The sequence below is a fragment of the Pistacia vera genome, unplaced genomic scaffold, assembly GCF_008641045.1.
Source record: "Pistacia vera cultivar Batoury unplaced genomic scaffold, PisVer_v2 Contig97, whole genome shotgun sequence".
NCBI lineage: Eukaryota > Viridiplantae > Streptophyta > Magnoliopsida > Sapindales > Anacardiaceae > Pistacia > Pistacia vera.
In genome coordinates, this window is record NW_022196856.1 from 215,472 (window position 1) to 228,309 (window position 12,838).

Consider the following 12,838-nt stretch of genomic DNA (forward strand, 5'->3'; position numbering starts at 1 on the left):
GTAGCAATAAAAGATGGCAAGAGTACGTCAAATATTGTAGGCAAGAGGACCCACCGGTTCAACCTTTGAAGTTATGTATGGACATGTCTATCCGTTGGAACTCCACCTACTTGATGTTGGAAAAAGCTTTGCCGATCGCAAAACAAATTACAGATTTCGTCAACCCGGAAGTGTTATCCAGAGGAAGTTGTCAGTTATGATGATTGGGCAGTTTGTGAATATAATGACATTTCAAGGGAAATTGTTTCAAAGATGGAAGAAAAATATGAGAAATATTGGTTAGATATTTCATTCTTATATGGATTAGGCCTTGTTGTAGATCCTACGTTTAAATTACACGTAGTTAACTATCTAATTACTAAGTTAGGCCAGCATTTAGGACATGATTATACGTCTTATTTGACTGACTTTAAGCAAAAATTGGAAAACCTTATTTCTTTATATGAGAACAGGTACAATGGAAGTGGAAGTGGAACGTTCAGGAGAGACAATCAGGACCCTGATGTAGACCTCTGTCAAGGATCGAGCAAGTGGACGTATATGGAACATGGTGGAAGTAGTAGCTCCAACTCATACATGCATGGACCAAATGAGCTGAATTGCTACCTACAAGTGGACATGTCCTACATGACAATGAAGGAGAAACGTGACATGGATATTCTTCAATGGTGGAACCAACATGAAAGTCGATTCCCCACTATAGCCCAAATGGCACGTGACATTTTATCTGTGTCAGTTTCTACAATTGCATCCGAGTCAACATTTTCAATGAGTGGTCGGATTGTTGAAGACAAAATATGTTCTTTAACCGATGAGATGATTCAAGTGATAACGTGTTTACGGGATTAGACTCATGCAGAAAGAAGACTACAACATCACCTTGAAGATCTCGAACTACGCGAACTCTTTAGAATACATATTTGAATTATTTAAATATTATTGATGATGAAGATGAATAATTCAATAAAAAGAATTATTTAATTGTTTATTTGTGAAGCATGAATTTGTGAATATTACATTTATGTTAAAATTAACTATTAATTTATTTATTATTTTATTATTTTTTAAAATTAATTAAACTTTTAGAAACTTACTAATCTACCCTTGAAAATTACTAAAATGCCCTACAGAATTTCATTTCGCCCCTAAAATATAAAAAAAGATCAGGAGGAAAAAGAAATTTTGCAGACCCATAGGACCGTTCCTAGGGACCGGTCTGGGTCCTAAAATTGCTCATGGGCTTGGGAGCTATGAGCGACTGGTCCCAAACGAGCTATAACACCCACACCAAGGTATATAATTTTATTTATGCCCAAATACCCTTAGTTGGATTTCTTTGAAGTTACCTTAGACAAATGTGAAGAAAATTCCTTAAAACTTCATTAGGGGTAAAATGATCATTTCACTCATTATTAGATGAAAAAGTGGGAAGTAAAAGGAAGCAAAATAATGTGAAGAAGACAATAAAAATGAGGGTATTTTGGTAATTGACTAAAGGATATAGATGGAATTTCATAGAAAGTGTAAGGGCAAAATGGGAATTCATGTGTATAATATTAGATATAAGGTTTCATTGAAGAAACCCTAGCCTTATAGGCAGCCCTTTTTCACGCCACCTTTACCCCATTCTCTCAATTTTCTTCACTAAATTTCAAAGGGAAATCATAGGATTTGGCTTGGATTTTTATAGATTTTCAATCCTAAAGCATCCAAAGGTAAGATTCTAGCATAAGGAGTGTGATTGACCTTTAAAGTTTTAAATTCTTATGATTTTTTATATGATCTAGATCTAAGAGGAAGAGACTTTAAGCAAAAGGAGGTGGTATCACACATTCAAGGTAAGTAAACCTAATTTTAGCCTTGATTTGAGCAATACATGTGTTGAATGAATTTTTGCCTGTTGTATATGATGGTATGAGAGAATTGTTGGTTGTTTTTGATGTTTAATGATGCATAATTTCGAGCCATGAGAAGTAGTGTATGAGTATATGTTGAATTGGTGGAATTATGGAAGAATTAGTGATGAAATTTTGAAGTGTAGAGAATTGTTGAACTTGGCTAGGTTTGATACTAAAGTTAGTGAGTTTTTGGCTCACAATTTGGTGGAATTAGAGACATGTGGAAGTGTAGCCAACATGGTAGTTACATGTGCATATGAAGTGTTTGATGAAAATCCAAAGAGAAAATGCATGCATGAGTTGGCTAAACCCTATTGAAGAAAGGGTTAGAGAAAGACAAGAATTGAAGTAGAAAGATTATGTTGGGCTTAACCAAGTGTAAATGTTAGTATTCAAGAGTGCATATTGTTATGCCAAAATTTAATATATCACTTGGTCATGTTGTTCCATGAGAGAAATGACCCTTAGTGCTTGGTTCTAGTTACTTGAACCTTTACTACTTGAAATGCACATGGAAGTGTTAGAGAAGAATTGCAAGTTAAAGTGTTATTTTGATATGGCAATTATGATAGTAGAGAATGGTAGAATATGTCATGACATACCATTATGTCATAATGAATTTGCAAGTTTGTATATGTGAACTTGGAAAGCATATTAAAGAATGGGCTTGATCATGCATATATCGTGCGCATGATTATATATATATAGCCTTGATTTAGTAAATGAGAATATGAAAGAATATGTTAGCAAAGAATGAGAAAGAAAGAAAAGAAAATGGCTAGTAATTTTCTTTTAAGCTAACATGCAAGTATGTATATTTTCTCATTTACTAAAGAATGCAAGTGTAGAATTTCCATAGCTTGGAAATTCATGTTGAAATGTGTATAGTATCTCTTTCTATTCTTTTTCTACAACATGCTATGTTATAAGGTTTTTGCGATGGGGAACCCGTGAGTGATAGAGTTGCCCACATACACACCGCCATGAGCGAGCGGCCACAACAGAGAGATACAGTATTTGTACCGTCCATCAGTAGTGTATGTGGATGAGGACTATACCCAGCAAAGCATACCTACATGCATGCTACCACGAGCGAGCGGCCACAACAGAGAGAAACAGTATTTGTACAGTCCATCAGCAATGCATGTTGATGAGGACTGTACCCACTCACATGGCTAGGGTTCCAAATCCATGCATCAACCTAGTCCGATCGGCAGACCAGAATAGAAGAAAGAAAAGAAATAGAGAATAGAGAAGAAAAGAAAGAGATACAACATAAGAGATAGAAAACAAAAAAGAAAAGAAAAGAAAGTTCTTTTCTCAGGAAAGTGTATTATTCTGCATACTTATTATGCTACTTACATGATTAAGTATTTCTTATGTGCTCGACGATGTACTGTTTTATTCACTGTCTTTGCACGTTGATAAGTAGCAAATCAGAATATCAGAAAATAATTTAGAATATCATAAAAGAATGCAGAATATCAGAAAGGAATGAAGAATATTAGCAAAGATTAAAGTAAGAAAAGGAAAATCAAAACATGAGTAACGGAGGAAGAACAGTCGTGCAGTATGGTTTACTTACTGAGCAATTAGTGCTCACTCCGTTATTTTACTGTTTTGCAGGTACTAAGTGATTTACGGTCGGGTGGGACGTTAAGAAGCGGAGGAGTTTGAGGCACTGTCCAAGACTACCTTGCACTATCAGTTATTTTGCGTCTATATTTATATTAATTAAAATTAGAATTTTTGGATTTTACATTATGTATATATGTTTATAAAAGTTATTTAGTGGATTTTGTTATATTTTTCTTAAAGAATTACTAACTATACAATATATTACACGGGCCCAGGCCTAGGCCTGCTTGGGACCGGTCCTTGACCACCTATAGCCGCAAATGACAGTGTTGAGTTCAATTTCCATTCTGGGGTTTCAATTGGATTTTGGGAGAGAAATTTTTTTTTTTTTTTTTTCCTAAGAAGAGGAGTTGCGCATGATGGTGGTGGGAGACTGATTGTAGGGCAATTTTGAGAGAGATTTCTAATTTAGAGAAAGAAGAGAGTGACGTTTTGATTTTGTTTTGGGTGAGAGATTAGATATTTAGATTTAGGGGGAATTGAAATTTTGGGTATTTTCAAAATATTTTTTTTTTAATAATTTAAGGGAAAGTGATGTGGCATTTTGTTGATGTGGCAGGTGATCTGGCCTTGTCACATCATCTACCACGTCATGATGTGAGAATAATGTGTAAGTCTAGTATTACTCATAAAAAAATGTTGGAAATAAGAAAACTACTTAAATCACCTTTTTTCTTCTAACAAGGTAAAACATTATATTTTTTTAATTGGTTTAATAGGCTCTGTTTTAAAACCTAGACCAGACTGGAGCGGTAGCCTATCAAATTTTAGAGGGCTTTTTGGTATTTTTAAAACTTATAGGGACTATTTGTAATTTTTGGGGGTATTTTTGAAATATTTCAAAATTTTAGGGATTAATTTGTATTTTTGGGAAATTTTAAAATAACTAAAAATTTTAGGGCTTAATTAATAATATTTAGGGATATTTTTGTGATGTACTAAAATTTAAAAGACTACTTTGTAATTTTTTAAAATATTTCTATTATTGACGTCACTAGCCCAATCGGTTGGATCAATCGAAACGTGACTCAATCACCTTATGGGATCTCATAACGGATTGGGTTTTAAAATAATAAATATAATAGTAGGTAAGACGTTTCATTTATTTTTGTTTCATTTTTACCCTTTCATAACTTTCAGAGTAAACAACATATTCCCACCCAAGGTTTGACGAAATCCTAAGTTGGTACCTCAAGTTCCATTTATTCCTGATTTCCACCCTTAAAATAACACTATTAACAATTTTTAGGGTAGTGAGGGAGCAATTACCATAATGCCCTTAACCCTAAATTAATAAATTATGTTTTAACCCCTAAATTACTAAATTATAAAATTAACCATCTTATTTTCAAACTACTTCAATTACACCATCAATAACTGTGCACCGTCTCGATTTTCACCAGATCTGGGTTGTTTTCGATGGCGTTGAACCCCCTAATCACCTCCATTACCTTCCCCATTGTCCGTCGTCCAAAACCCCTCTAGTTCCCGACTCATTGGCCCCTCCAATTGTCGGCGCCGTCAAACTTAGGTTTTCGTTGTTCTTCGATCGATTCTGGCGACGAAAATCCAATTGGACATCACCACTGCAACCAGCGTCTCTAAATCTACAAAACCCTTATGTCCCCAGCAACCATTTAGTGGTCATTCGTCGATGGAGACTAACGAAAACCAGTCACATGTGGCGGCTGTCGTGGCTAGCAATCGGCGAGTGATGAGGGGTTATGAAGGGTAAGGTTTTGTAGAGGGGAGGATGAGAGTTCGAATGGTGGTGACAAGGGTGATTTTGGGTAGAAGAATCGCCAGAAAAAGGCAAAAAACGTCGACGGTGATGTTGGCTAATGTGCGCTAGAGCTTTCTTAAGGGCGGCGATTTGCTAATATGCGCCTCCTCTGCAAAATGACCAATTTACCCCTGAACTGTTATATCTAACCATTTTCTGTTACTAGGGTGAGAATCTGGACTAAATGGAACTTGGGGTACCAACTTAGGATTTCGTCAAACCTTGGGTGGGAATATGTCGTTTACTCTAACTTTCATACTTCTACTCTAGCACTAGAGTGATTTTAACATTAAGTCATTTGGAAATTTTTTTTAATTATTCTCTAAATTAGTATTAGAAATTAAATATTAAAATTTCATTAAACAAACAAATAAACTAACAAAATTAAGAAAGAAATATATTGTTTTTAAAAATAACAATAAATGTATATAAGAGTTATTTTAATTTTCTTAAAATAAAGAAATGAAAAAAAAAAAAATGATTTTACTCTAGTGCTAGAGTCAATTAGACTCTAGTGCTAGCGACTTGAGCACTAGAATGCTTTCCTAATTGCTAGAGTGCAGAGGGTAAAAATGGAAAGAAATTAGATAGAGTCGATTAAAAAAAGGCCAAATTTCAATTTCATTCTTAAAAAATGGTTTCTTAAGTAATTATTTCATCTTTTAAACTAAATAATGAAATATGATATAACTATATAACCCATTTTTCCACTAAAATTTCATCATTGAAACCATATTCAAATGTTAGTAAAGCATAAATTTTATAAATTTGTAATTAAAAATGAAATAAATAATCAAAAGTATCATATTTTATTTATTATACTTTTATAAATACTTTATTACAAAATTAACTAAATATATTTAGTCAAAAAGTCTAAAATGGTCAACTGAGTCAAATGTTTTTAAAAGGTTGTCATATAAGAAAGGAGCTTGATCACTCTTTTGGGTTGTAAGCCTAGTATTACCCATTTATGAGTTGCTACGTTAAGGTTGTAAGAGAAAGTTTGTGAGATTAAGTTATAAATGTAGTACTACCTTTTACTTATTCTAATCTCTTTCTAGAACATTAATGTATTCTATTATTTAATTAAGCTAGTCTAATTCTTCGTAGTGGTCAAAGGGAATAAAATTTAGGGCATTCAAAAATTAGCTCAATTAAGTGGTTTTACCTTTCATCGCACAATTCACAAATATTGTCCCATGAAGAGGACTGTATCTGTATCCACTAAAATTCCAAGGTTTATTTCAATTTTAATAATTATTACTATTGAATATTTATTTTTCACAACAATAATTTACAAATATTGTCCTACAATGTAACTTGGATTGGATCCAATAGCTTCCTTAAAAAAGCATAAAAAAAGACTTGAAACAGAATTGCGTAAAACCCCAATTCAATATTTGATCTTTGGTATCTTCGTCGCTGGCGGTTTCAACATTCACAAAAGATTACGCTCCTCTGCGGAAAGATTCCCTTCAACGAAACACAGTGTCAGTTCAGGTTTATTCTTTTTAAATTCTTACAAAGGTAAGGTTTTTATTTATTTATTTTTTTTAATTGTATCATTTTTCCTTTTAACTTTGTTTCTATTTTTATTGTTTTCGTTCTCTATTTTATTTTTGTTGAACTGGGAATTTTTTAGTTTCATTTAAATATTCTTTTTGGTTAAATGGCAGTAAAGAAAGTAAAATTGATATCCTAAATTTACATATAGGAATCAGAGGTGAAAGAAATTCTGCTGGTAACTATAGTTTAATAAATTGTGTTTTGCATTGCAAAATTGAATTCTGAGATGTATTCCTTGCCTTTAATGTTAACAGATTAATGTAAAAAGCTGATTCTACCAGTCTTAGGATTTGATGGGTGCTGTATTTAGCAGAAATAGTTCCAGGACAGGGGCAATTGAGGTTTCGCCAAATGAAAGTTGCAAGAGGCAGAGACTATCCTCAAGCTTTTGTGAGGAAACCAAAAGATTGATTCCGAGTCTTCCTGATGAGATATCACTTCAGATTCTAGCTAGACTTCCTAGAATTTACTACTTGTATGTAAAATTAGTGTCGCGGACTTGGAAAGCTGCTGTTATGAGTTGTGAACTGTTTACTTTGCGAAAGGAATTAGGAACAACTGAAGAATGGTTGTATTTGTTAACAAAAGTTGATGATGACAAGCTTTCGTGGTTAGCTTTGGACCCCTTGTCGAGAAGATGGCAAAGGTTGCCACCACTGCCCAGTGTTGCTTTTCAAGATGAATCGAGGAAGGTTTTATCAGCACTTCAGACGTGGAATGTGGTGGGCTCAAGTATCAAAATTGCAGATGTAATAAGGGGCTGGTTTGGGAGAAAGGATGCACTGGAAAGAATGCCTTTTTGTGGGTGTGCTGTTGGGGCCGTTGATGGTTGCCTCTATATGTTAGGGGGATTCTCGAGAGCTATAGCCTTGAGACGTGTCTGGCGATATGATCCTCCTACGAATTCCTGGAGTGAAGTCAGTCCAATGTCAGTTGGTAGAGCCTATTGTAAGACAGGTGTTATAAACAACAAACTTTATGTTGTTGGAGGGGTTACACTGGGCCATGCTGGACTGAACCCACTCCAGTCTGCTGAAGTTTTTGATCCTCGTACAGGTTTATGGTCCCAGATACCAAGTATGCCATTTGCAAAAGCTCAGGAGCTACCTACAGCCTTTCTGGCTGATTTATTGAAGCCCATTGCTACTGGAATGGCATCATATAAAGGAAAATTATTTGTGCCTGAGAGTTTATATTTCTGGCCCTTTTTTGTTGATATTGGAGGAGAGATTTATGATCCAGAGGAGAATTCATGGGATGAAATGCCAGTTGGGATGGGTGAGGGTTGGCCTATCAGACAGGCTGGAACAAAATTGAGTGTCACAGTTGAGGGTGAGTTGTATGCACTAGATCCTTCTGGCGCACTTGAAAGTGCAAGGATCAAAGTATATGATTTCCAAGATGATACTTGGAAAGTTGTGGTTGGAAATGTTCCTATACTAGATTTTACGAATTCAGAGTCTCCTTATCTACTTGCCGGTTTACAGAGAAAGCTTCATGTGCTCACCAAAGATGTCAATCACAATATCGTAGTCCTGTGGGCTGATGTACAGAAACATTTATCTTCCTTATCATCAGCTTCATCATTTTCATTACATGACTCTTTAAATGAATGTGCTGAATCAGCTGCAGAATCAAAAACAGACCCTTGGAAGGTCATTGCAACAAGGAGTGCTAGAGCTACTGAGCTTGTTAGTTGTCAGACCCTCGAAATTTGATGCTATTGTGCACAGGAAGCTTCACTTCTTCGATGATCCTTTAAATGTTTTATAATTTTTTGATCAATACATAAATAGTTTGGTTGAATATGATAGTTATTTTATTTTGATGGCATTTTGTGATAGAATGTTTTTATCTTAGGTTTGGTGATTGAAATATTATTTACTGTGTATCATAACAGTAGTAATCTTTGTTTTCAGCATCTATTTGTGGCAACTATATAAGACAGCAGAATTTTTTTTTTTTTTTTTCACCTATTTACAGCCGTATAGAGTATGGCCGTACCAACTCTTAGAGCTGGTAAAGTTTCTATTTCTATCTATGTCTCTCTCCTCTATTGTTACATCTGATCTGTTTGTTTGTTTTTTCAGAAATTAGAGCAGGAAGTCGGATCAGGAATAATCGGAAATTTTAGATGATTAATTTTTAGTCTGTCTATGCTGCTTCTCTTAAAGTTTTCCTATATTATTTGTGTGATGGTCATTTGTGACTTTTTTTTTTTTTTTTAGTATTTTTTATTTTTTACTCTGAACTAATACGTTGTTTCGTTGTGTGCAGATTTGAACTCATCCGTGGTATAAACATATCATTCATATCAGTTATGTACCTTTCTGTGGTGTATATGCGTTATGTTGATGCCCATTTTTAGACGCAATAAGAATCCATGGAGGCCAATTAAGATTTTAAGAAGGCACATCTAACCCAAAACAGTTGATACTTGGGCGTTGGGCAAAGCAATTCATCAAAGTCCAAAATAATATACTCTTGGGGCTACACAAATACAAACTCATCATTTCTTAAGACCCAATCAAGACTTTACAGCTCTTTTCATGGGCTACACAAATACAAATGCCTCGGCCCTCAAGCCCTTCAACAAAAACCTAAATAGTTGCTTCTTGGGTTAGCCAATGTGAAATCCCAGATAGTGATGAAATTTTATTTTCATGAATGACAACCCTAGCTAGTAATTGAAATCTAAACTAGTATATTATCAAGCTTATAACAGATTACCTTCTTTAAAGCTTTCACACCTTAGATCTTCCAAGCTTTGACTTCAACACCCTTGTGTGAGCAATTGATCTTCTTTCTTGATTTTTGCACACACCTTAACCTCTCAAGAATAGAACAAAAGAAGGATTTTTCTTTTGTTCTTAATATTTTCTTGCCTAGGGTTTGTGTTATGAAACTTACCATAACCTTGATAAAAAATGTCTTTTATAGGAAAATCTAGGAAACCCTAAGGCTTGTGTGTCACAAGAATATAACTTATAATTTATATTTTAATTTGTGATATATATACAAATATATATATTCTTATGGGGCATATCCATTAACTTTAATTTGTACCACTATAAAATTAAAGTCTCCTTCCTGAGTTCATTGGTTTTATTTTGTTATACAAAACATCCTATGAGGATTAACAAAATATATGTTGAGTTTATATATATTTGAATTGCTGGTTAACTTGTTTGAGTATATTCCAAGAGATTTATCTTTCTGGGTTAGTTGGACTTAGGAATCTTAGAACTCATGTTGGTTGGATTTAGACATGTTTTCGTAGGTTTGTATGATCTTATAATTGTTTAAAAAATACTTATTCATGTTAAGAATATTGATATGTAACTTGTCATTCTGGCTGCCATAGCAAAAAACCTTGCTATTAAATTCTAGAAGCAAACTTGTAGCAAAAATTTTTTGCAGTAGCGAAAATGGTAGTAAGTCACGTTTGACGTAGCAAAAATAATTTTTCATAGCAAATATCCCAATATAAGTTTTTCTTTTTAGAATTGAACTAAAATGGGAAAGATGCTTTGAGACTAAGTAAATGAACTTCCTGAGATATTTTTAAGCTTTGGAACTGACCTAGTCTTTTGGAGACTATATAAAGGCTCTTTAGTTTGAAGAATAAAGTAAGCAATAGCATTATTAAGCTATTCTTCAAAGAAATGATCGTTAGGGTTTATTCTTCATTAAAGATGGCTTTTGTGGCTTATCTTTATTAGTTGTATTTTTGTGCGCAAATTTTGTTATAAACCTAGTATTGGTTCTAACTCTTTATGAGTGGGAATAATCCAAAAGGTAATTAGTTTTTGTTTTTGTGTAAGAACTCAAATAATGGAGAAGAGAAGATTAGTAGTTGTTCCAGGAGACAGGTGAATGAAAACTAGGAGAAACTTCATTGAAGTCAAAAGTATGTAGTTATTTCTCTTCTTTATTTGTTTATGTGTTTATGTCTTAGTTGATATAAGTTAAACATCATTATTTGCTTGGATTTCTTTGTTTTAAGGTTATGGGATCTCTAGTTGCATAATAGGTTGTGATATCTATTGTTGCTTAAGAACTTTATTTTTTGTGAACTAGGTTTTGAGATTTTCCAAGTAAATTTGTTCCTAGATAGTATTCAATAAACCTTATTTGTAGTTGACATTAATTTTGTGAAATATGCATATACATCTATACACATTACTAGATTGTTAGTTATCGTGTTATGGTGTATCTTGTACCTAAATGCGTTATGAGATATGAGAATGGTTATATGTTGTGCTTATATATAGTGAATGTGTGATCAATTTATGTTATGTGTTCTATATTGAACGCTTGGATTGAACAAGTTGCCAGTCTGTGAGTCGGTAAGTAATGTGTTGTGAATAATCTTGTTGAACAAGTGAGCAGTAGTACAAAAGTGTTTGTGTTGTGGTTCTGCATAAGTAGTGAATTTCAAAGGTCGTTCTTGAAGAGCCTTGGTTGGTGAAGACTCAAACTCTAAGGTGTGAAGAGCTGTGAATTGAGTGTGTGGAAGTGGATGAAACAATTGAAGAAGTTAGTTATGTGGAGAACGCCTACAATTGTGAGTGGTGTTGTCAGTTGTGAATGAAGTACAGAGTAAAACTTTAGTTTCTGTGAGTGTTGTCAGATTTATTTCTTCATGATGAAATTGTTTCTTGGCTGGACAAGGTCTTGTGGTTTTTCCGAATCTGTGGGTTTCCATGTAAAAAGTCTCACGTGTCAATCTTTATTCTTTACTTTACTGTCAATGTCTGATTAATGTGTAAGGTAATTGATGACTAAGACAAGAATAAGTGAATGGTAGGTGAACAATTAAAATTAGATAAATTTGAATTTGAAAGATAACTCATTTACCTCCTCTAGGTTATTTTCAACATATTTGACACCTTTCATTACACACTCACAACTGGTATAGAGCACTGTTTAACCAGATTGATTTTTAATAGGATATCTATTCGGTCTTCTTAGATTTTTGTGATTGCTTATAGGCTTGATTGTTTGATAGATGTTTGTTTACTGGTTTTGATTTTATATCTATTTATTCATTGTGATTATGGATTCAAATAGAGACTTTAATGTTGTAATAGACATAGGCTAACACTCTAGTTTAGAGATAGAGATAAAGATTAAACACTATAGAGATGTTTGTCCAAATGCTATATATAAGTTCCGACAAGATTGTGTCTTAACTAAAGATGATTGATCAACTTAGCGAATAGATGTGAATGTGAAGTTTTAGAAAAAGAAAAACAGGACTATAATTGAGATGCCTCGACTTATTTGGCAGTTATGTTGGCAAGTAAGAATTTACTGAAGTATTTTTGGGCTAAAGCTATGAATACTGCTTGTTACATTATCCATAGAGTATATCTTAGACCTGAACTAAACAAACTTCATATGAGGTCTAAAATGATAGGATACCCAACCTTAAATACTGAAGAACTTTTGGGAGTAAATGTTACATTCTTAAGGATGTAGAGTATCTAGGAAAGATGAATCCTAAGAGTGATGAAGCTGAGTTATGTTGGCAGATATGTTGGCAAGTAAGAATTTACTGAAGTATTTTTGGGCTAAAGCTATGAATACTGCTTGTTACATTATCCCTAGAGTAAATCTTAGACCTGAACTAAACAAACTTCATATGAGGTCTAAAATGATAGGATACGCAACCTTAAATACTGAAGAACTTTTGGGAGTAAATACTAAATGTTACATTCTTAAGGATGTAGAGTATCTAGGAAAGATGAATCCTAAGAGTGATGAAGGAATATTTTTACGGCATTCACCAAATAATATTGCTTATTGAGTTTACAATAAGATGACTTTAACTATGTTAGAATTAGGGATGGGCGCGGGCCAGGTCGGGGCTGAGGACCCCATTCCTTGACCTCGTCCCCGATCCCCACTCACATGACCGTCCTCGGCCTGTCCCTGAGGTCGGGGACAA

The 12,838-nt window shown here is 33.9% G+C and overlaps 1 protein-coding gene across 1 annotated transcript; it reads left to right on the forward strand.

Annotated features, from left to right (window-relative positions):
- Positions 1 to 6,516: 6,516 nt before the first annotated feature.
- On the forward strand, positions 6,517 to 8,830 carry LOC116121176 (F-box/kelch-repeat protein At1g22040-like). The gene is made up of 2 exons (XM_031407125.1): positions 6,517 to 6,846; positions 7,140 to 8,830. Exon 2 carries the CDS (start codon positions 7,179 to 7,181, stop codon positions 8,601 to 8,603), a length of 1,425 nt encoding a protein of 474 aa, XP_031262985.1. The 5' UTR covers positions 6,517 to 6,846; positions 7,140 to 7,178; the 3' UTR covers positions 8,604 to 8,830.
- Positions 8,831 to 12,838: the final 4,008 nt, after the last annotated feature.

Coding starts and splice junctions, on each gene's coding strand:
- LOC116121176 (XM_031407125.1), top strand. CDS start 7,179: ATGGGTGCTGTATTTAGCAGAAATAGTTCCAGGACAGGGGCAATTGAG.